This window comes from Falco peregrinus, chromosome 5 (assembly GCF_023634155.1).
Source record: "Falco peregrinus isolate bFalPer1 chromosome 5, bFalPer1.pri, whole genome shotgun sequence".
Classification (NCBI taxonomy): Eukaryota; Metazoa; Chordata; class Aves; order Falconiformes; family Falconidae; genus Falco; species Falco peregrinus.
The window spans coordinates 74831870-74857735 of record NC_073725.1 but is presented as its reverse complement, the minus strand read 5'-3'; the positions used below and the strand labels follow the sequence as shown (position 1 = coordinate 74857735).

The 25866-nt window shown below is 35.4% G+C and overlaps 1 protein-coding gene across 1 annotated transcript in view; it reads left to right on the top strand.

The window, feature by feature from the left end:
* RBFOX1 (RNA binding fox-1 homolog 1) overlaps window positions 1-25866 on the top strand; it is a 917418-nt gene that overhangs the window by 309698 nt on the left and 581854 nt on the right. Inside the window, 1 exon segment of the mRNA XM_055806591.1 lies at window positions 6943-6990. Within this exon segment, the coding sequence (XP_055662566.1) occupies window positions 6943-6990 (48 nt within the window).

Below are 25866 nucleotides of genomic sequence, written 5' to 3'. Positions count from 1 at the left end.
GAAATCTATATTGCCATCTTTGAAAATTAAATATTTATTACCCCCTAAATTAAGTCTTAACCTGAATACTTCTCCAGGTTTCCACAGCAAATTTCTATTGATATAGCTAGATACATCTACACAATAGATTCATGTCTTAAAATTATATGCGTCTTTTCTGAAAATGCTACGTATTTGTTATGTTGTTTCGTGCAGTTGTGATGATCTAAAGATATTGAAGATTTATACTTGGGTTATTTTGCATCATTGGACTAATGAAAACATGTTTAGAGAAATTAGGTCAGTTGATAGGCACACAAAGGCATGCTCTCTGTGCTGTGGAGAGATACGTCTTTGCATCTCCAAGTATTTAGAATGTATTTAAGAAAAGCACAAGTAACTCTCATAAAAAGTGAGAGAATAAAGAGGAAAAGAAGCAGGGAAGGTGCATATACTTCAGCCCATAAAGCTTTATCTGTAAGCAGTACCTGTTCCCTCAAACAAGTCTTTATTAATGAAATAAATCAAGCTTTTTTGAGAAAAAACGGTTTTCAGCTCCGATAGCCTTGAAAATTGAAAATGCACATAAGCAAAACATGAAAATCAGAAGAAAGAAGAGATTGGGTATCCACTTACACAGCCGGATGGTGGGTGGGAGCGTAGGAGGGCATACACAAGAGTCCCTTCAAATCTGCGTTAAAAATACAGCAGTATTTTTACAAGCAGTAATTATTTATTGTGAAATTTGTCAGTTCGGTTTCCAAGAGTCTTGTAAACCTTCCTCTTAAAGTCTGTCTACTTTTAGCTAGAAACAAGAGAAGTAAGCTCCCCAAAGTCTTGAGAAGCTTGATTTTAAATCCCTGATCAGATGGCTTTCCTTTCCAAGGCTAGACAAACAGCCCCAAGGCTGCCCTGAGGCAAGAGAAGAAGACGCAGCTGACCCAGTCTTCCCCTGGTTTCTACCTGTAGCTTGTAGACACAAGCCTCAGTTGGTCCAGAAACGTTAGTAAATACAGATGAAGCTATTGCTTTCATAAACAAAGCTCCTTTCTTAAATCTTTGACATTGCAGCTCGTGAGGCCATTAAAGTCCTAGAATTGGCTGCTTAAGTTGATTTGATGATGCTTCTGCATGGGTCCTTCAGTTGCTAGGGACAAACTTAGTAAAGACTTGAATGTCACATTCTAAGGTTTCATTTTTCATTTATTTTCTTCTTCAGTAAGTATTACTGCATGCCTAATTTGTTCTCTGGGATGGATAAAATAGAACTAATATAAAATTCAAATGAATTCTTCTTCTGGCAGCCTGTTTGTTAGCAGCAATAATGAAATATAATGGCTAATGGATGGTGAAAAAGATTAAGTATTTTCCTCAATAATTCACGGCTTTGATATATTTAAGCACGTAATAAAAATATCGAGAAAAATCAATAATCTAGAATTTGAGTGTGTACTTTTACATTTTATGTATGCATTCTTATTTTGTATAATATCAGATTACCTTTATATAAGCTTTAGTCATTAGAAGGAATCCATTTCACTTTTAAAAATTTTATAACCTTAAAAACCCCCACAAAACAACCAAAGTTTTATTTCTAAATCTAAAGGATTTTTATGAAATCAGAAACCAATGTTGTGAAGAAAAGACGTAATTTATGTTAGCACTTGATGGATGCCAAGGATACCTGTAAAACACCTGACCAGCCTGGTCAGTGCAATGGATTTATCTTTCATAGGGAGCTTGAAAAAGATTTTAGAAGGTTATTTGCTTCCACCTACTGACCGTTCTTGATATTACAGAAAAAAACAGTTGAAATACTTCAGTAACGTTTGAGTCTCATCTTCCCTCCTTCTGATGCAGGCCATAGGAGTAGTGTGTGTACTTATGAATTCTGTTTGCCTTTTATAATTCATTACTCTCAAATGAAAAATAAAAGATGTTGGAAATTCAAATAACTTTTCTAAATTTTCTTAGCGTACAGACTTTGTTTTCTTCTTGAGGGGTTTTGGGAGGTTGGTTTCTTTCTGGTATTCTGTGTTACAATGATAGGGAAGTAGAGGAAACAGGTTTTGGGTAGCAGGGAGATAACAGACTGAAAAATGTATGAAAAAGTACATGGCCATGTACAAGTGTTAGCTATGTTACCATGACTAATGGCTGGCTACTTGAGGATATTGATTTAATTATCTCTATTTGCAATATAAGAAGTCAAGTTAAATGTAGAATTACAGAGAAGTCAAGTTAAATGTAGAATTACAGAAGCTGTGTAAAACAAAGTGTGTGAAGGTTTCTACTAAATCCTAAACCCAAAATGTCATGCAACATCATGCTATGACCAAAGATTGCTTTTACTTTCTAGATATTTTCTTTTACTTCTATTCAGTAACATATGTATAATGCTAATATTGGATGAAGGTGATAGATGTTTCCTAAGGGCCTAGCAGAATAAACTTCAAAATACATGAAAGATATGAATGATTAAACAGAACAAATTGGGATGAGGAAGGGGAGCCTTCTCAGGAGCAAAACCGGTGTCGTATCTGATGTGTTCTATACTATTTGCTGGTAGTAGAACTTTATGTCGAGTTATCTAAATCATTAGTTGTCTGCAAACTTGCACTGGAAAAATTGTACCTCTTGGTCTCACTTTTCTAATTGGCAAGCCATAGTACTCAATACAACCATAAGTTTGTACCAGTTGCATAGTCACTGTGTTGTAATTTCTAAGGTGACTAAATTTCAGCAGGAGTGTTTGAAAGCTACCTTTTAGAACTGTAAGCCTGCAAACACAAGAGGTGAGCATAGTTTCACCATCTCAGTTAATGTAGTTCTAGTCTTTAATACATGTGGCACTGTCCCTTATGGCGCTTTGTTCAACTCTTAAAATTTGTGTTTGTCCTATGTTGCTTCTGATGTCCTGCATAAAACATTGCTTTGTGTCCTTGTTGCTGCTACCCAGCGTAGCAGACAAAAAAGGCAATTTTGGTTTGTGCTGCCACATAAAAGTAGAGTTCTTAATATGTTTATAATAATATAATGTTATTGGCCGTGATGCAGTGACAGCTAGAGGAAAAAAAAGAAACTATGTTGGTTTTAAACTGAAATGAATGAGAGGGTTTTCTACCGTAGTGGCAGGTTATGTCTATAATTCATTCTTCTCATCAGTCCCATGAAACATCCTATGAAGCAGTCTATCATGATATAATTTGTCTAAAATAATATTTCTTCAGGAGGAACAGATTTTGCGAGTTTTTAACTTCTTTTTTTGTCATGTAACAACATTAAAGAAGCTGCCTGATGTATTGTTCAAACCTATAGGATTTTATAGTTGCTTTACAACAATGTAATTTCTTAATCTCAATTCATACAGTTGGGAAATGTGCAATACACATACTAAAATGACAGTACTTTGTCATTTTGCATTTACAAAAAGTAGCACAGATGTCTCCCAGAGAGGAACATTCTGATTTCTTCCCTTCTTGCTCTGAGATTGAAAGATGAATCATTTTGATGAATTTGTTAAAGCTTAGTTTCTGTGTACATTTTTTCTTTAAAAGAGGTATATCTAGGATGTAGATGATGTATACTCAGATTTTGAATTTAAATATGTATTTGATTAAGCCAGTAACTTCACTGGTTTAAAGATTTATAACACTAATTGTTTCAGAAAAAATGGTTTGCTTTTCTTGGTCAATTAAAGTTTAAGATAGGCATGCGGGTCCCTGACATGAAATACTCTTGTCACTCAAAGATGAAATCTGTCTGAGTTCAATTGGTAACGAAGTAGTTGACTGCTTTTCTGCCAAAAAGACCGCATGATAGACTTTCTAGGGGCACCAGATGAACAACAAGCAATTCCTGTAATGATTTCTGCAGAAGTGATGAACTCTTACTATTGTTTTTAAATGTGAACCTTTTGCAAAATACGATTTTTTTATGCAGCTAATAAATTTACAAATTACTGCTTTTAGAAGAGACTCAGTGATTGTCTCCTATTATTTCCTCTTTACTTACAGCACAAATTTTTAGCGTTTATATTTTTACCTCCTTCCAACTGCTTTAACCCCTTTGGACTGAGGATTCTTGAATTCTACTTTAGTCCTTCTCTAGGTAACCTGTCAGTGGCCTTAGTTATGCTTTATTATGGAGTACATGCATTTGTGAGGATTTGACCCATTGCTAAAGAAAAATCTTGTTCTGGAAGTCAGGCTTTGTATGGTATTACATGTTAAATGGTTGTTACAATCCAGGTTTTTATCTGACAATGTACCAAAAGCAAATTTTATATATATATATAAAATTTAGGCAATAATTTGAACTTAATATTTGGAATACCAGAAACAATAATATAACAGTGGTCCCTGAATTTATTTGTTCTTGTCCTTGTACAGAAGTCTGATTTCAGGTCTCTCTGAAATTTAAAAAATAACCCAATACCACTTTCTCTTGCTGGTGTCAATATCCAGTAATATTGAAACCATACATATATAGTTTTCATTGCTAATGGTGCAATGTTTAATTTGCAAGATTCACTTTCCCTATCTTTAGATAGAGAACCAAACAGTATGAGATGAAATAATTATCTAATGTTTAGGGATAAAATACAGGGTAGAAATTACATCATTTGCTTTTCAGCCTGTATCTTTTCCTTATGGCTGCTATCAGGTAACTTCCAGGTGCATTATCTCTTTAATTCCTGATTGCAGCATTAAGAATCTTTGCTGGGTTGGCCTCAACTGTTTTCAGCTTGGCTGCATGCTTGGTTTGTACCTTTTGCCCTACTGGTTGTAGACAAGCATGTAAGATGAACTGTACTAGGAGGGAGATAGCTTTTGTTTTATCCAGGTAACACTGCATTTTTAATTCACATTAAGTAATGAATACTTATGAACTTAAGTTTCTTATACATTGCTTTTAATGGGAAATGACAGTGGCAAAACAGCAAACTAAAATCTTCTATAGACAGCAGAAGGGATCGGAGTGCTGTTGGGGCTTGAACAAGGTATATTCATCATACTGAAAGCTTGTAATAGCTATGACTAGAACCTGATAGGAGCTACTTTATTCTGCATTCGGTTAATTTAGGTCAGTATGTGAGATAGAGCCATGCTTGTCCTTGGTAATGTGAAAAGATATGATTCATTTTTTATTAACTAATAAGTATGGTAAAGAACATTCTATTTTTTCCAAAAGGTCACTTAGAGCATAGCTAGCAGGTGAGGAGCACTGGTGCTAATGAAGTTTGAATTCATTCCTCTGAGGCAGAAAGCTTTTTAAAACCAAAACCCTTAAGGTAAATATACAAAAAGGCTCAGGAAGTCAGTGTGCAGGCAGAGATACTATTTCCTTATCCACCAAATGGGAGGAGAGACATGGCGAGAGACTGGCTCGCTGCCAGTAAGTCACACTTGGAAGACAAGTTTTGAGTGTTACACACCACAAAGTACAGTCTGGTTCCCCATGAAAAGTACTTTGAATAGAAAGAGTATTTGAGGAACTAATTCATATATGAATCTAACTAGAATAACAAAGATTCTTGTTGGAAATATGCTGCTTAAGAGAGAGCTTAAAATGCCTAACAAACACATTTCTACTATATCTTGCTGTGAATGAAAGTTGTGGGGGGGTTTTTTTTTGGTTTGGTTTTTTTTTTTTTTTTCAGGTAGCCTCCATTCATCTTACTAAATTGAATGGTTTATTTTTTAAAAAAAATCTTTTATGGGTATATGGCTTAGGTAAGAAGTCTTTGGCACTGAAATAATTCCAGTCCTTCATTTAAGATGAATAGGCATGGTGTTGAAGAAACGTAATTTATTTATTAAGACTTCTTTACTAGGAGCTGCTGTTACCTATCAGCCTTAAATTTGTAGTTTGAGATTTCTGTAGCAAGCAACTCTAGACAATAATCTAAACACTGGTGAGAGTAGTTCTGGCTTCAGTGAGAGGTTGAGAAAGGACTTACTTTTCACAAAAAAGTGTTCCTTATCTGTATGTCATTTTTTTCCAATACAAATATCTAAAGTTCAGTATGTAAGCAAAATTGGTTTGCAAGAATACCCTCACTAGAACAGTGAAGTTGAGAACAAAGGCAGTCATAATAGGTCACTTGTCTATGGCTTAATGACTTGAGCTATATTTGGCTTACTCAGTTTCCAATAGCTACTTGTTGTAAAGAGGGATAATATGAAGAAATAAATGTTTTTCAGATTATAGATTTTATGATAATGATTTTCTCATCATGCCTTAAGGTCTGCTGGCAAAAATACAAAGGTTCAATGACAGCCAAAATACCTTAAGAATTAAAGTGTTATTAGGTTTAAGTTGGTTTGACTCCTGAAGAAAACAGAAGTCCAAAATAAACGTGTGTGTGTATACATGTGTGTATATATACACACACATACATGTATGTGTTTGTAGTAAATAAATGATTGATTACTCTTGCATGTTGCATTAAGATTCAGATGAAAATATCTTCAACATACCAAGTCCTGCTTAGCACTCTTGACAACAGGCATAAGTTAGAGCAGTTGTTTCCTTTTAAGTGAACCTTTGTATTTTTAAATCTACCATCACTAATTTAAAGTAAAAAGGAAAAAAAGAGTGAACAAGCAGTTATCGGTTCTTCAAGATGCAAGTAGAAAAAGCAAACATGAACTGTAAAGCAGAGATCATATTTTTGTCTTACAAACTGGCTATGCTATATTGAAATAGGTTTTGGTTTTGTGATGTTTCAGTCTTGTCTTTAATTTTATGCTTGTCATAAAGCTTAATAAACCTTACTCAAAGCCATAATACTAAACATTGTACATTTAAATATATTTTACAGAACCAACATTTCAGTGAAGTGTAATAGATTGAAACCCCCACTTTTCAGACTTAGAAGCCCTTTCTTCATCCAGAGTTATTCCCACAACCCTGATCAATATGCTTGGGTGACAAAGTCTTCTCCGTTTGTCTTTTCAGGATACTAAAGCAGAGTGCAGTTCCTGTCTAGAAACTGAGGACAGAAACGTAAGTGCATTGTTTTAATGTAATTTGTCAGGCAACTCCGTAAGTGCAGGCTTTTGGGCTTTATAAATGTTTTTCTATTACACTTTTCTAACAAAATTTTCTAACTTATTTTAACTTCAGAGTGGACAAAATAGTCTAACTATTGAGTATACTTCTGCTAGAAATGTGAAGAGCTGCTTGTTCAGAAGGAAATGCTCATTTCATTAAACTATGAACAGTTTAAAAGGCAATTGCACTTCCTGTTCTTAATTTCAATTAATAACAAATATATTGAGTCATGTCTTTCATGGTAACGTTGGCTTGCAGTGTTAAGTATTTGTAAAGTAGCAAGATAAGAACTGATTTTTCTTGCTTTATAAGCAGTATCTCTGATACTGATTTTTTTTTTGTACTTATAAATAGTTGATGTTTAAAAAAAAATTATCTTCTTTCCAGTTTTATTTTCTGTGAACAAGTATAAAGTATATGTTCTTCACCTTGTTAGCTTTTTTTTTTTTTTAACTACATTATGGCGTGTATGTTTGAATATACTTGAGTAAAGTTACATTTTTGGAGGGAATTCTTACATTGAAGTACTATCAATTTCCACTCTAAAATGAGCAATGTAGAAAGCTGCCTCCTAACACTATCATATACTCAATTTATGTTTTGAAACAGTAGGTATTTATGCTTAATTTAGCATTAGTGTGTCTGTGCTAAAATGTGTGACACCAATGTTTTATTATTCAACTTTCCAATAGCTTTTTAGCTGATTTGTTTGGTACTTTGTCTTTTAACCACTTTTGACTACTGCATCTTCCTATGATCATTCATAAGCTCCTCCTTTTTTGCAAAATAGCAGTTGAGTTCTTTTTGCTATAAAAAATGAGGTTTTGTTAAACAGCATTATACCAAAAGCACTTTAATTGGTCATGATAGCTCAAAATTTATGAAATAATGTCGTACAAGTCTGATACTAAATGCTGATGAAGTTACCTCAGGAAAGTGCATTTCATTTGCTTTGTTGAGGTATGTGATACAGGTTCTTTGGAATTTCAATGATTTTCAGTGTTTTCAGGAATGAAGTGAGTGGATTATTTTGAGCTATACAGAAACATAATAAGAATTTAATTAAGATACTAATCTGTGAATGTAACTAGAAGAGAAAGTATGCTGTATTTTAGATACCAAGCAGCTGTTACTACTCCAGTTGTTGGAATTCCTCTATACTAAGGCAGGTTGAGTTTCTTGCATTCGAATGAAGTCAACAGTGCATGTTTTTCTCTGTGTATCAGTGTAATAGAACTGGCTTATTGTAGGACAACTACAAGGACAGTAAGGAAATATAGTGGAACTTTTTTTGAATTTAAAAAGTGTGTTGGCTTTATCACAAGGCTCAAAAATACTGTAATGATGTGTTTAACAATGCTTTACGTTAGTGAGAACTATTTTTGTCAATAGGAACAGTAACTTTGCTCTATTGTTTTGAGAGGTGAAACATAACCATTTTCCTATGCATTAAATTTAAAGAATTGTCCTTACTAATTACACTCCTAATGAGTTTTCAGTTCTATGGGAGTTTTAGGGGTTCTGTTGCTGTTGATTTTAAAAACATTTTAACAAATGGCAGTATTCTGGCTTTTCTGCTTTTCTCTGTTACTGACTTTATGCCTTCCATAAATCCTATTTCCTTATGTTAATAAAGTCTATTTTAGGATTTTTGTAGAATTTCCAAAATCTCCTGCTTTCTGCTTCCCCTTCTAGGCTGCATTAAGTTTCAGCAAGTGTCAAATTATGCCTTGTTGTTTCTTGTGTAATTCCTTCTATTATTTTCTCAAGCATTTTGCAGACATGTAGTGAGCTGAATCAAAATGAACCTGGTTAATATGTTGAAGCTCAAAAGTAACCAGGAAACAAATGCTTCATGTAGAAGTATATTAAATTGAAAAAATTATTTTTTGTTAATTTATTACATTATTAAATTTATTAATTTTAGGAGTAAATATTAATCGAGTTTTTGAGTATTTTCTCACTAAAGAGTGAGCCGGTTTTGTGGTTTATTTTTTTTATATAGATTTCTACTGACATTTTAAAATTTGGAGCTAGCATCCAGTTCTGCATTACTAAATCTGTGTAGTGTATCCCCATGTGAAGTAGTAATTGAGTTTCTGAAAGTGTTGAGCACATGATATGTAATTTAAAATCTCTTAACATCAGCTGGTACTCATTACTGTGAAACTCAGGCTATTTACGCTTCAGATTCTGAGCATTAGCTTTAATGAAACTGGCTAGCTGTTTAAATTTAGGTACATGTTGTTTTAAAATATGCTAAAATGCAGTCTAGGACCTTATTTCTAAACATTGAGATCTGACTTTTTTGGTGTGGGTAGCAGCTACTAAAACTGAGTAACCAAAAGGTTGTTCTTATTGCTTGATTAATGGGAAAAGTTGTCAAGAGCCTGATAAGCTTTGGACTGCAGCCTAATTAATGTATGTGTTGTTTTTTATTTTTTTCCCTTTTATTATTATCGCTTTCTCTTTATCTAGCAGATGTTCCAGCCTGTTGCCAGTAAACTGTATTTGTTTGGTTTGGGGTTTTTTTCCCCATTGTTTTACGATAGGATGATTTCTATTTCAGCATAAATTACAGCAGCTGTAAATCTGAAGCTTTTTCTTGGCCTCAGTGATTGCTCTGCGTTTGAGTGGTTTCCTAAGGAGCTATCTTTCTTCAGTGCCTGGGGCTATGAAGGCTAACCCAGCTGTCTGACCCCAGAAAGGGGTACCTCATCCCATGCAGAATATGACTTAGATTTCTGAGACAATCCAGGACCTAGGACAGAGCAAGGGAAGTGAAGTTGAAAGCGCAAGAAGTTCATATGTTCTCCTATGTGTTATTACTTTGCCGGCCTCTTTTGCTCACTTCCCTCGCTCCCTTCTTGCTCTTACAAGCAGTGGCATGAAGGTGAGGTGACAGTCACAGGGTTTCCAAACTTACTGTGAAACCTGGAGAGTCTCTTAATGTATCATTAAGGTTGGAGAGCTGGAGGTTATCAACATTGCAGTGCTGAGTGCTATGAATTTCCATGCAGTAACTACTGATGCATTCAGACACATGTCTTCAGGTTTATGGGCTCTTCTGTGACCTTGCCTCACTAATCACTGCAGTAGTAACAACAGACATGAGGTTTGCTAGGTTTGGGGTTGTGGTTTGGTTTATGACTTGCTAGAAGTAAACTTTTTATCCAACAACAATGATAATCTGTTTAGTGCTCTAGCTTTCAAATGCAGAAGGTCGAATTAACATAAAGAATTGTCCAGAAAACCCCTAAATTTATCTTCTTCGTTTTGTTAATTTGCTGTAGCACTTTGGAAGAACAGAAATGTAGTAAATTCTTGATACATTTCATCTTTTCCTTGTGTTTCGTCTCAAAACTGAAACTTCCACTGAGCTTAAGTGGCAGATTTACTTTAGAGTCCAGGAATATAAATTACAATGACCTATGCAGTGATCATCAAAACACCAGACATCATTCTCCCTTAATAATAATGCATTATTTCATGTTTATTGAAAGCATTAATTAGCAACTTAATGTAATTCATAGATCTGAAACATTGTAAATAAATATTTTTATTTCATTAGGTTGAAATCAAGACAAACTACTGCAATTATGACATGCATCATTAGTATCTAATAATTTGCACTTCCATAATGAAATATACTGCTAATGAACTATATCATTAGTAATTAATGGAAAATTTTCCCACTTAACAAAATATATAACTGCAAGATGCCTTTTCTTGCAGTCTTTTTTTCCTGAAGTTTCATAATCTCTTAACTTCTGAACTAGAAATTCATGTAACCGTGGCTAAAGCATAGCCTGAAGGCAAACTCAAATTTAATAACTAATTATTATTTTGAAATATGTTATTCTATAAATGACAAAATAGCATTTATTTATCCTAACCACTTTATCACTAACATCTGTCTCTCATTCCATTGTTATTTCAACCAACACTTTTATGTAAGATTCTACTTAAATTTTCTGCAAGGATAGAACCTCTCAAGATTTGAGAGTAACAGGTGACAAGTAATCAACAGTTGGCTCTAATTGGTCTGTAATATTCTGCGTTACTAAATTGCATTTACTGTTGCCAGCAGTGGACCCATAACTGTATGTACGACTCATTTACTACTTAATTGGTATTCTTTTCTGTGTCACGGCCAGCCCTTTCTTGTTTTGATCTCATACTTTCAGTCTGAACATCACAACGTTTGGTGTTAATGAATCCAGTGCTCATAGAAATGTCTTGACTTTGTTTTTCAAATAAACATATGTAGAAATGTGACCCTTAAATTTTCACAGAAAGAAACCTGTTAAAAACATGTAAAGTCTGATTTTTATAAACATACATTGATTTCTGAAGCTAGCCATATGATGTTTTGGAATTTGAGCCATAATTTGCAAAGCCTGTGATGTTTTCCAGCATGAAGTTTTGCTCTTGTGAGGGTAGTGACCGTTTGTTGTAGGTTTGTTTCTTCTACCCATGTTTTTTTCATATAAGTATGATTTGGGAGCAGACTAAATGGTCTTGGCTGAAGGGAATTGATAAGGGTACTGGCCTTTTTGCCACGAGTGAGACCATGTGGATTCCTTTACAATCTTCTCTTCCATTTCATATAACCAAACTTTAGTCTTAGTCTCCACTCAAAAAAGACTGCTGATATGTAAAGCCTTTCTTTTTTTCCATTGCTGTTACACCAGCTTCATCAGTTCCTGTTACCTGAAAAAAACACCCCTAATAAATCTTTGTCTTTTATTAATTGCAGTTCACATCTTTTACTTCGTCTGAACAATTATCTTTTTTCATACATTCATATGGGACTTGCATAGAACAGGAATCTTCAAAAATACAAACCAAATGAAACTGGAAATAAGATTTCGCCCTGCTCTGCTCTGCCTTTGAGGTCTGAACAGAATACAAAGGGAATACTTTGTTTTACTCTGCAGTTGCCTTTGTCATATCATCAAATTTATTCACGGCAACGCTGTGAAACTCTGATATGAAGTTGTCTTGCCCTTCTTGCCCCACCTCCCACCTCCCCTCACCTACCTGAATGGAACGTTTACTTAGGATAACCTTTCTGTGCTGAATAATTTTGTTTCCGCTAGTTTTTACTATGCTAGGCATGTTTTGTTCTTCAGCTTTGGCTTCTTCACTTTTGTTTTAAATCAGCTTACTTTTTTTAGTAATAGACTCACTTTTGCTGTAATGTGCAATGACATTCTCTTCAGTATTCCTTGCAGGCAACATAATACCGACCGTTAACTAGCAGCTAAGTGTTATTAGCTTGGTGGCTCAAGGTCACTCTTGCTTCGTTTCCTGTTCTTGAGAAGAAAAGTAGCTCATGGAAAGAACACTTTTGAGATGCATCTTGACTTTAAGATTTACCACTTTTGAGCTCAGAGTGCAGAGGCTTTATGAGAGCAATAGACTTTATGGTTATGCATTAGGCCAATAACACGATAGGTCAGTAAGTTAGAAAATTTCCCTGTAGTGATATAATGTTTCATAACTCCCTATTACCTTCTGTGGGATATGGTGTAGGCAGTAATGCCTTTCCTTTTCTATGCCTGCTGTGGAAAATATTTTATAATTATTTTTTTTAATACCTTCTGTCAGAAGATCTCAAAGTACTTTACAAACAAATTAAAAACATCTATGAGGAGAGTACTTACATTTATATCGCTCAAGTTACATATGGGTAAAGAGAAATGCAAAGGGAAGAGAGGCAAGACTACAAAGTGAGTCTGAGAGAAAATGAGGAGAAATAGAAACACCTTTAGAAATATATTTTGCTTTGCCTATTCTATGGCTTCTTGCAGGTTTTCTTTAAAGTTACAGTGATCATGTGAAAATGTTTTCCAAGACAGTTTAAGTGAAAAAATTGTCTCATTGGTAACAAGAAAATTTATCCCATTTCTGTAATGTTCTTCAGTTTACTGTGGGAGGGAATGAATACAGGTATCAAACAGTGAAGAACTAGTAAGAAGCATCATGGAGGGAGTGACTCAACTACTGGCATCTAAGGCGTGGATATATTTATATACTGTTTCCTTTAATTGTAATTCTTTTTTCTGCTGTTTAGGAGCTTTCTGTCAATGAATATGAGTAAGTGGCATTTTTATTCCCTTGTGAAGGAATCATGCAATCTGCATTGTTTTGCAGAGTTATGAGATGTGTCTTTCCTCACATTAAAAGAATATTTTTTTTTTTTTTTTTTTTTTTATTATTAATGAGGGAAGATTCCAACAGATTGGTAAGGAAGTGACTAAATTATGTTTGGATATAGATTCAGAGGAATCTAAGGAAGTTTTGAACATTAATGAACCTTCTGGTGCCTACTAGAGTGAACATATGATTCCTATTTCTTCTGCCTCTTTACCTGTTGTACAAATAGTGAGGAGTAGTATCGAACCATTGTATGACAGCACCTCATGCAATATAGAGGATTCAGAAACAAGGGTGTAACCCAGAAGTGAGAATAACGAGCTGTTCCAAGAATAGTATCCATCTGTCACAATACACCAGAGGTTTCCACTGACATCTCAGCTCATGTAAGTCAGATTTACACAATGCTTCTTGAGTCTTCCCCAGTATAGAGCTGGGGAAACAGAGCTTCCCCAGTACACCTTCCACAAAAGGGTAAAATTATCTAAGGTGTGGGGGGTTGAGTTGTTGGGTTTTTTTGTTGCTCGTTTATTACCAGAAAAGTTACTTGAAATCCATGGCTAACTCCTCCACAATGCTTTTAAATCAAGTTCTGTTGCACTCCAGGTACCCTAAAACTCCAAAAGTTGAATCAAACCCATTATCTAAGTTGTTTAGGTATAATTTATTTTTATTCATGTGACTTTTAGTGATATTTTTAATCAAATGATTTTTCTTTTTCTTTGTCTTAATTTGTTCCAGTCAAGTAAAATCACTACTTATGGAAAAATAACTAGCTGAAATTTGCCCTAGAACTTAACACACAGCATTAGTCAGCCTAATAAATATTTGGCAAATCTGAGGAAATACTCAGAAATCAAGTTAATTTCCTGACATGTAGCTTGACACTGTGCAAAGTCTTGTTGAAAAGTTTCATAGTATTTGAATGATCATAATGTCAGTCCTGTTACTGCTCTCTTGTTCTTTCTGTTGCTGACATGCAATTATGGAATTTCACAACTGAAGTGATGACAATTGCTCCTCTGTGTGTGTGTGTCTGTCTTTCCCCTTAATCCAACTCTGTCTAGCAATCTGTAATTTGATAAAGTGGAATTGAAATGACAGGCATGACAGAAGTGCCAAAACAATAATTTGACCTCCCACTGAAGTGTCAATGTGTTGAGCTGCATGACTTTTACACATGCTGAATACACATAAGGGACACGGATAGTATATTTATTACGCTAGAATAGAATACCTGTTAAGGCAGATTGCTAAAAAAGGTACATTGTGTCTTTTTGCCAATGTGTTCCATCTTTAACCATTGCATTTTCTGTCCCTGTACTACTATGTATAAACATGATTGCTATTGCTTATAAATTATATCTATTTTATTAAAAAGATTTTTTCAAATCTTTATTTGAGGATATTTGGGCAAAACTTGAAATTTTAATTCTCTGTGTAGCAAATTAGTTCTTGAAGAGACAATTTACTTTTTACTTTTAAGGACAACTTTTCCGTATTAAAACTCTTGGGAGAAGGTGTCAAAGAATGAAGAAAGAAACATATGAAAGGTACACCATCTCTTTTCCAGAGTCCTTTAATACTGATGAAGTCCTTCGTTTCCACTCCTGTAGCTGTAAACCCTGTTACAGATTAGTCTGTGTTGTAAACAAATTTTATTGAGGGCATCAGTCAACTAAATGGCAAAATCTAGTTACAGCATATGCAAAATACAGAATAGGAAAATGTATTTTATGTGGTAGCTATATTCTGGTAATTTCAGTTTCATTTCAGACAAACCTGCTGGTATGAGTGACTTGGCAGTGAGCAGGTTTAGTAGTTGGGTACCTTTGAGAAGTCAGCTTTTTATTGAGGTAGGCTGGAGTTTAAGTAATCCTCAAAATAACATTGGTTGCAATCTGATTCCAGTCTAAATACAATTTACAAGTGTCTAAAAAGGATCCATGAGCATGATGTGCTTTATTATTCTCTATGTAAAAAAAACCCAACACACTTTTTTTTAAAAAAAAACAGTGCTAATTTTTAACATTTCCTCTGACTAGTAGTCATACTTTTCAGCTGATTCTCTTTCTAGCCTTTTTATTTAATGCTTTGGTGTTAAAACATGCATTTATCTACTATTACATTAGGAACTGATGTTTGTATTATGTGATTTTAAAAACTGGAAAGCAATCACAATTCTTTTTGAACTTCCTCTGCTTTGAAATAAATTGCATTTGGTATATGGCAACTTCTTGCTAATAACTCCTGCAAAGCTCACTGAGCTAGAAATAGCAATCTGAAATATTTAATACTTTTATATAAATAAAAAAAAATGTTTACTGAAGTAAATATATGCACAAGTGAACTTGGAATAGATTAATATGTACTGTACCTGCATTGCATACAATGATTTGTATTTCACCTGGAGACAAGGAAGACAGAATAAAGAAACTCTTTGGCTTTAATACTCAACTAAATGTAAAATTAATCAGATTCAGAGGAAAAAAAAAGTAAGTCGAGAGGGAGAATTATCTGTCAAAATTAACTGAAATATAATTCATGAGAGGCTAAAGCTTTGCTGAACTTTTGACTACATCTGACCATTGAGTTTTCAATGGAGATAAAAACGTAGAGGAGAATTGGCTTTTGAAGTTAGACAGAAAAGGCAATCCCCCACAGATCTGTTAATATTCAGATACTGTGAATGGGAACATGTCTTGGATCTTCTCTGTGTTTGTGAATGAATAAACTTTGCAGCAATGGGGCAGTGCAACTTTTTCTCCAATGTAATGAACTATTTTTTTTAAAGGGGGTCAGTTTCCTGTAGTGTAAGCTGTATGTAGCCCAAACTCTAGTGCATCAGTAAGGTATAGTTGATCTTAGCAATTTATTATCTACATAATTTTCAGTTACTAATCTGACATACCAGATTCTTTGCAATGTACCAGATACCAAGGCCAAGTGACATGGATTTCAATATATTAACTGTATCTTAGTGTGTAATTTTATATTGTATATATGCCAAAGTGTTTAATGGGGGTTGTTGCTTTAGAGGGAAATGAATTTTCAGTTGACATTTCCTTCCCTTTTTTCTCGTTTTTTAATAAGCACGGGGGAGACTTTGTAAAGAAAGATGGGGGAGACCTTATCAAGAAGCTTAGAGTTATCAGTATGTACAGACAAATCACCTTATTTACAGATACTTCTGTGCTCACCGTCAGTTACGCTCGCTAACCCTAGCGGCCGGAGGGGCTGGGTAACACTGGGTTCCTAAGTGCCTGGTTCGCTTTGTCTCTCATGGTTCCCAGGAGTGCCTACAGTAAAATTCCCAGGCTGTGGCAGCATGTTCCTGCATAAGCCTGGGAAGCCTCTGAGGTTTTTCAGGGTTTCTGTTGGACCTGGTCTAAAAAGCACTGAGGGAGGAGGAAAGTCTTATACTGAGGTGAACAAAATTATCTCCCTTTGTAGGGCAACACCGTCTTATGTCAGGGACTTTTCTTTCATTTAGCCTACTGCTGCCAACACAAACTGGGAGGTGGGTCCATTCTGGTTCCTCTGGTGGGGCAAGGGGCAGCGTGGCGGTGGGGTGGCCTGTGTGGGGGTGTGCTGTGCCTCAGTGCCGGGAGGACATTTCATGGCAGGGCTGAGCCCGTCGCCTGCTTTAGCAGCTGGTGGTGGTGGCGGGAACAGAGCCGGCCGGCAGCAGCTCCCGCCTGCCCCCTCAGCCAGTCAGGCGCCTCCTGCCCCGTGCCACCTCATGCCCCAAGGGACTGTGGTGTGTGAAAGTCCAAGGAAATAAACCAAAAATAATTAGATAAAACAGCACATCAGGTTTTAAAGGGCTTGTGCTGAGATACTGGGTATCGCACGAAGTTTACAGATTGTGATCTGGGGACTAAAGGTAGGTCGTTTGTTTTTATAGATGAAGTTGAATTACACATCCAGACAAGTAAGTACAGAAGTGGCTGGGGTCTCTAATAATGAAGGGTATCAAAGCCTCTATGCTTCTAATTGTTTTGTTTTTAAAATGTTCTTCCCCCCTTTTTATTCAGTGTTTTTTAGGTTTTTACCATTTGGTAAGAATTCAAAGGCACATTAACAAAAAACAGCTGGACATTAAAGAGACCTTTATCTAAAGTAATAAACACATACATTTCATGCAAATTAACTAGAAATTATATGCTAAAAAGCAGTTTAAAGAGTCGGTATGTCAGCAGCAGCTAGCAGAGGCTAAAGGCAACTTTAGGCTATTTCTTTCTCCCTTGTACACGTGCTTGTATGACTGTGCATTTGGAGCTGTCCGCCACCTCATGCGGTCATCTTGTCACAGAAGCAGTGAGAGTTTGCCTTGCAATACGGTAAAGTCTATAACGTGAACTTATAATTGACTTCTTGCTAGGAGCTAGGGTTATTTTTGTAGACAAATGCTTCCCAGCATAGAAGTTGAGTGGAGCTTTGCCTACAACCAGTAGCCATTTTGAGTCCTTTGTATGTCTCATGTTGAATTTTCATTATGGAGGAAAGTTTGGAATTTCAAGAGTGGGGAAATTTAAACTCATAGACTTTAAGCAGTGAAGAATACACCTTTTCACTTCATCTGTTTGAGCTGAGCCATGTGTTCCTAGTCAACTATTTTAATTATCTGGAACTTCTTTTTAAAACAAAAACAAAAACAAAAAAAAACAAACAAAAAACCCCAACAAACCATTAAAATGTGATATCTCTGTCTCACAGGTTGTTAGCAGACTTTGACCTAATTGTTTAACATTTTACCTGGATAAACTTGTAAAAAAATTAAAGCTAAGGTCAATTTCGGGAGAAGGGAGAGGAGAAGGGAAAAAGGTGTGTAGAATCCCTTTTATCTCTGATTTTATATACTTAAATAATCAGCCTGAGTTTTACAGTGTGGGGCATTCAACTTAAACCTTTGTTACAAGCTGTCATTATTGTCTTTTACTTACTCTTGCTCAAAATGTGCTTTCTGTGTTTGCAGAGAAGTGTAATCAGTTCATTAAGCTAGGTGAAATCTAGCCATGATGACAATAAATAGAGTAGGTCAATGTTTGCTGGGATGTGGAGCAGAAATACACAGCAGAATAACTCCTAAGAGAACTTTATATAATGAGGCCACTGTGGGAAGCCACTTAGTGTTCTGCACTCATAGAGAATCAGAGAATTTATTCAGCCGATAAGAGTATTTATTCTTGCATAAAGCTCCCAGATGGTAACATTTGGAAAATACATACTTTTCTTACTTCTGTTGTGCATCAGGCTTGTTGATATGTTTTTTTTTTTATTAAACAAGTAATCTTCCAGATGTTGTTTCATTAAACTGAGGTACAGAAATATTTTGCATTTAGTTTTCTATTCCCAAGTTTTAAGCAATGCATTCTTACTACTTTCTTTAAAATTGCAGGACAGCATTTCATATATTAAGTGATACACAGATTGCGTATTAGTGGATTAAATTTAGCAGAACAGCATTTTTCTAAAATGTTCAGTCTTTCTAAATTGTCTTTTTTCAGTTCTTCAAAAGTTTAAGTAAACAAATAAAAAAAATAGAAGTTGTAATTTATAAATATGTAACTTCTGTATAAACTTTCTAAAAAGTTTAAGGAAACAAAAAAAGCTTTATGAAACAAATATACAGGTTGTAATCTGTAAATACATACAACTTATACATAACTTTCTAAAAAGTTTTAGGAAATCAAAAAGCTTCCTAGAAGAGAAAATATAGGTATCGAGGAGCCATAAAATAAATAACTTTCCTTGACTCTGTCTAGATAGTAAATCTGGGATGTATTGTGTGAACTACATTTTATTTTCAAAACAGAAACCTCAATTCTTGGAAGTACATCCACTTTAGAAGGAAGTGTATGTCTAAAAGCATTAAACCTTTTTTTTTCCCTGCCTGAAAACATCTTTAGCTCTGGTTAGCTGTTTAAAGTTCTATTTCGACATTTTAATTTTCTTAGCAGCAAGAAAATAATGCCACTGTTGCCCTCACACGTGTTTGAAATAGTTGTTCCATCTTCCTGAAGTATTCTTAAAAAACCTTATTGGTGAGGTGGAAGACTAGAAGTTATGTGGTTCTTCAGGAAAAAAAAAAAAAAAAAAAAAAGAAAATGCAAGTTCTTTTATATATTTTTCTGAGTCCTTGTAGTAGAACTCATGTTAAAATAAACACACAAGCATATTGCTATTTAGGAAGTTGCAGTCGCTTTCTCTAAATCATTATACCTGACAGCCTGATTTCAGACTGCTCCTCTATGTTGTTTAAGTTGCATAGTCGAGCATACTCTTCACTGAAATGAACGTGTATGAAATTTGGAAACGCTATTTGAAATTTTGTGTGAATGACTTGATGCAGGCCAGTGCTTTACTGTGCTAAGTCATAAAATGGAGAGAGAGAAATAATAATTGTTCTTTATCAAAAAATGTATCTCTATGGAAAGTTCAAATTTTAATACTGAAAATTGAAATCCTTTTAGGAATTGAGGTACCTATTACATTTTTTCCATTTGTTTTCCTTATAACTAATAACAAGAAGTACATTATGGAAATATTTGGGAATATTATGTATTAAACACTCAAATATGTAAGTACCTTTTTCTTGCCACTCCATGTTATCAACATGATTTTGGATGAGAGAAGAGGAGGTGTATTGATTCTATATAAATATGGGCTAATGAATAGGTTGCCTGCAGTGATATCTGAACCTTCTGGATAGTCTGTCTTTGAACCATGAATGTTCTGCTCCAGAGGATGGAGGTCTGTGATTCTTCCTTTCTATGAACCTCAGCTGTTGGTACCCAGGTATTGAGTGGGATTTGGCTTGCTGTGGGGATTGTTTCCAGGGGTTGAGACTATCTTAAAACAGTGATCTGAACCAGGGTATTGTTTATGCCTACAGCATGAGCACGGCAAAGGGGAAGGGAAAGAATGTAAGAATGAAGGATTTCATACATTGTGGTGGGTTGGCTGAGGCCTGCAGCCAAGTACTGCCACAGCCACTTGCTCACTTCCACCTGCCCAATGGGTGTGCAGAGAAAATAGGAAAAGCAAAAGGAAGAAAACTCATGGGTTGAGGTAAATACAGTTTGTTAAATGAAGTAGAAAAAAACCCCACCAGAAAACCAAACACACAAGTGATGCAGAAGTCACTCACTGGCTCTCACAAGCGGACTGATGCCCCGCTCTGAGGAATGGCCACCTTGGAACACACACCACCACCACCATCGACACCACTCCCTGCCTTCTTTCACTACCCTAGTGTTACTGCTGAGCGTGATGTTACATGGTATGGAATATTCCTCTGACCAGTTCAGATCAGCTGTGCCAGCTGCGTCCTCTCCCCATCTCTTTCCTGCTACTAACATGCTCACTGTGGGGTGGGGGGCTGTCAGCATCAGCAAAAGAGACAGCCTTGATGCTGTGCACGCATGGTTTAGCATCACCAAAATACTAGTGTGTTATCAACTTTATTGTAAGGAAAATTTATTGGGAAGGCTCAGGTTGCTGAAATGTTACAAAACCAAATCACAACAGCAGAACAGTATTCCTGTCGCCAGTGAGAAAGCTATGCTTTTGCCTGTGTCCAAGACAGCAACTTCTTTTCATACGTATAGCACTTATTTACTTATAGTTGAAAAGTGTCCGTAACTGCTTGAACTGTCTCCCTTCGTGGCCAATGTTTCAGCACTTCCTTGGGAAGCAGAGGATGAGTTTACAGGCCATTAACAAATAGGGAAGGCTGTATGTCATTTGTATTTGAGTTTAGACTTCTACTGTCATCTAAGCATAAATTGATCAGATGGCTTTCCAGGAGTATATGCATGGCAAGATTATCAGTGGCAGATTGTTTTCAGCATATCTGAAGGGGGCAGGCTTAATCAGACCATTGTTTTGTTTGCCAAATTAATATCTGGGATGTAATCCAACCTGATTAACAGGATGGCTGTGATTGGATCATGAAAGGGTAAGCAGACATTTGGAGGGCCTTTTTTATACCTGCTGGCTCCATTACTTTCCCAGTAGCTTGAACACATGCAAGAATATGCTTCTAACCAGTAATCCAATTCATTTCTCATTGATTCCAGTTTGTCTTTTTTATGCTGTATTGAATCTATTGCCAGGTAAATGTTTTCTCTGTAGCAATAGATTGCTTTTTACAGCTACCTGGATGTGTGGTACTGGGCAGTTTGATCAAAACTTCCTAATTCAGTTATTTCAGAACTGACTTCAACAGTGATGCAGAATGTCTTTTCCTCTAATGAAGACTATTCTTGTAAGAGCACTTATGCTTAAATATATATCCATATTTGGAAATTGAATATGTATGCATGTTTCTGTTGTCTTTAAAAATTGTTGATGATTTTTATGTAAGGATTAAAGTAAGGATTAATGTATAATTTCCCCCCCCCCATTTTTTTTACATAATTATGTTTAATTATCTTTTGGTTTGAGGGGTGATATGGAGACTTCATGGTTTTATATATAAACTGTGTACTTTCCAGACATGTTGTATGTAATCATAGCAGTCTTGTACAGTTCAGTTGAAAATTTCTTCTTGTTGATCAGGGTCTGAAAAATCCAGGGATTCTGCCATTTATCTCAGCTGCTTGGGTACTGAGATGGGACACCCAGGGCAATATTAAAAGACCCAGTGTACAGGGATGTCTCACTAGGGCATACTTGCAGTGTAAAAACTTCTTAAAAAATCAGGGGTTATTTCTAAAAAATACAGTAGAAGTATTGAAAGAGCAGTCTGATGTTCACAGTCCTTTCCCTGCTTTGTCAGCAGATTAATGTACAAAACAAAGTTGTTTGTTTTTCTTTTTTTCTTTGCTGCCCGTCCCCCTTCCCCCCTCCTCCCCCGGAATAATGGTAATAGGCATACTATGCAAGTGGCAAACTTTTTCTTTTGATTTAAAAATTATGCTATTTATATAAAAATAATATTTCAATTGCTCTGATCTCTGTTACTGTTTTTCAAGATTTGATAAATGTTGAAGACCAAGGAACAGAGCAGGTTATTTTACATGTGTGAATTCTCTGAAATCCAGTAGGGAACATCTGTTTCAGCAAATTTGATGTGTTCATTTCATAAAACTTTGCTTCCCTGTTGTCTTTTCCTGAACGGATAAATGGTTAGTGAATTACGTAAGACAAAATTTGCAAGGGGAGGTAAAATCTTTCTGCACTAACTGATTTCACATTACACAAACTCATTAGATACTGTTTTTGCTTTAGATTATCACAGTTACAATACTTCCACAGTTGCTGCTACCTCCTGAAAATTTTTGCCTTTGCAATCAAAGCTTTATGTAATTCTATTATATTGCTGGCTTGTATTTTCTTTGTCCTGTTTTCCTCATATGCTTGTATTATTTTACTTCTGCTAAACAGATACCTGTATTTCTTTGGTTCATAGTAATACCGTGAGTCAAACTGTGCTTTTTAACTTTGAGATGACAGTTGTGGTAGGTAATGACTAGTCAAGGACACGTTTTCTGGCTTTACCACTGGCTCTGTTGACCTTAGCAAGTTAGTATCTTCACCGTTCTTTTCTGTAGTGGTAAAAGACATTTCTGGATAGCCTGAGAGGGTTGTTTTTGTTTTCTCGTTTGATTCCTTTTCACTGTTGAAGATGCAAAATGCTTAATCTATTCATTTCCAATCAAAATTTGAAGGAAATTCCTCATGACACTATTAGACTAGTTTAGAGCAGCAGTAAAACAGATTTTTGCCCTTTTATATTTGTTACATTCTATAATACGCTTTGAAGAACTGTGACACAGTTTATTAAAATGTAACAAATTTTCTATCTTATACAGTCTAAATATAAAGTACAAAAGCTAAGTTTAAAACATTTAGAACCAGTATTGCAGCAAATCTATGACAATATTATATTAAATAGCATGCATAAAAGTAGCACTCGATGTAATTACAGCATTGTTTCTATCAAAGTAAAAATCTCTTAAAAGTGTGTTTCTGATTTAAGGGTAACAAATTCCAACTACAGGAAGCTGTATTCAATTGTTTTCAGTTATGTGAGATAGGAAGCCTTCCTTTTTTGCTTTAAAAGGTGTAAGTAATTATCTGCCTTTAGAAATACTGTAGATTATATAATTCAGGTTTTGGGTGAAATTATCATAGAATGGGTCAGTTTTTTTCAAGAGATCTAAAGAGGTTCAGATGCTCTGTATAGTGTTTCTTCTCTTACTATGATGAATGATTAATTTCAGCATTAGTGGAGACATATTGGTAACACAAGAGAATGAGATTGCAAATCTTCTGTCTCTGGGTTCTTTTTCTTCCACTTAATGACTCTGATTGCAAACAAAGCTTCCTTCCCAAAAGTACTTGTTATCCTGAGGAACAATATGCTTGATAAACTCAAGGTATCCTTCCAAGTGAAAATGTCTGAGGAAAGAAACTTCGGGGAAAACAAATGGCATCTATGGAGTACACTGTGTGTCATCAGGGCTTAATTTTTGAAAAGCTCAGCAGTTCATGTCTAACTGTGCTGGTGATAATTTAGCATTTGGTGCTTTCATGCAAAAACACTATCTCAGAGAATGCTCTTAGTGAAAATTAGTTATAATTTGCAATTGTATGGGCTAGGAAGTGGGTGCAGTTGATGGTCCTGTGATCTATTGTCAACATCAATGTCTGCTGTCATGGGTCCTGTGTGGATCTTAGATGAAATTGGACTTTCTTTTTGTTCCTGTAACGCAAATATCATCAAGGCATAGAACTCAGGAAACAGAGGCCAGAAACTGCTTTACCTTACTTTTCATGTATTTGAGTTCTAAATTACATTTTACTGAATAGAACAGGAGCTTCATTCTTTTGTTCGGTTTGTGTCATTAAACACTGACGCTCAGACCGGAGCCAGAGGCTGGCATGCTCAAGTCAAGGCCATAGGTCATACACACATACAAAACCAAAGAGCTTCTTTATAAAATTTCATGTCAGTTCTGTTCCTGTGGAAGATTACTAGGTTATAGATCAGTGGTTCTGCTTGGAAGTTTGCCTGGGATTCCAAAGTTTTATTTTGAAACAGTACCTGAAAGTACCTTGGAAGAGCCTGGATAAATGTTTGCAAGTACATTCCTTTTTATTTTTTTTATTTTTTAATACAACACCACAACAGCAACAAAACCTTTCAAAGCCTCTTGTATCTTGCCTATTTCAAATTCACTTCCTGATTTAGTCAGTCCTCCAACTTAAATATACTGAGGATCATGATTAAGTAGACTTGAGAAGGCATTGAATGTTGTGGTATGTGCTGGTTTCTTGTAAAAGCAATTACTTTGTAAATTTTAAACCATGTGTGCATCTTAAGTACTACTTCAGAAAGACAGATTTTTCTATCAGTGTTAAGCTATCTTGCCTTCTACCTGCCATACTACAGTCTTGGTACTTAATGCATTCTTGCCTGATGTTTTAGTCTACAATTTTGACATGTTAGTTTCCCTACATTTTTTATTAAAAAGTCATTTCATATAAGCACAGATAACGTGTTTTAGAAATAAAATCTGTCTGCAATTTGTTCTAGGGAGACATTTAAATGTGTGAACTTGTTTTTCTGCTTTTCTGTTTCCAGGTAGTTACAGAGCTTTCGTTGACAATTATCTTAAATATATAACCTGATATCTATTTTTATTCTTTTTTTACAGCTAGTGTACCTTAGTGAATCTGCCTTTACACTGTATTACCTTTCCTTTGGGATGCCTGAACTGCAGCTGTGTCTGTCTTCTAATTTAATTGAATGCATAATGTGTCAGTGTCCACTGTATGTAGTTTTGATCTGAGTACCAATTAGCACATGCTTGTTTTTTCCAGGTGCATTTATCTCCCAAATTCTGTACCAGAAAGTAGAATCTATGTTAGTTGTATGATGCTTTCTTTAAAAAAGCTGTACCTAACCACAAATATCCTAATCTGTGCAGATTAACTGCATACATTCTAGGCACTGGCTTTCTGGCTATTATTTGTTTGCAGAGAGAAGCAAATGCTTTCAAGGATCATGGAAATTGATTCTTCAAAGCAGTCCCAGTAACCTCACTTACAGTCACTGACATTTTCAAATTAATTCAAAGGGAATATAGCTGAATGACTAAAATACCTGTGAAGAACCTGCAAAGACATTGTAATTCTTGACATTCTCACAGTACTTGCCATGGCTATTAAGATAATTACCACCAACTGGGTAAGGTTCCTCTATTTACATTACTGCCTTGGGAACAGATATGATTCCAGTGACCCTGCATCTTACTGCACAGAGTAAAAAACCCAAACAAACCCAAAAACAAAAACAAAAAACCCAAACCACATTACATTTTAGGTAAAGAAGGCATAGAGCCCTGTGTTGGCTCACTTGCAATGCTTACAGTTTCAACCGAACTAAATGCAATATTAGTTGTTGCTACTAGTTTTGAAGATTATTTGGTTTCAGAACTTCTAATGTGTGCTCCTAAAGTCAAGTCCTCAAAGAAAAGTTTGCTTTTAGAAGTTCTGCTCACTTTTAAAGAATGTTAAGAAGTACAAAAGTTTGTCAAAGAGTGTCCATATTTATCTAGGTGGCCCTGTAAGCTGAAATCCACTTGGAGACTTGGTTTATTTGCTTTCTGCATGTAAACCAAACAATAGTGTACATTTGCAGTCTAGCACAGA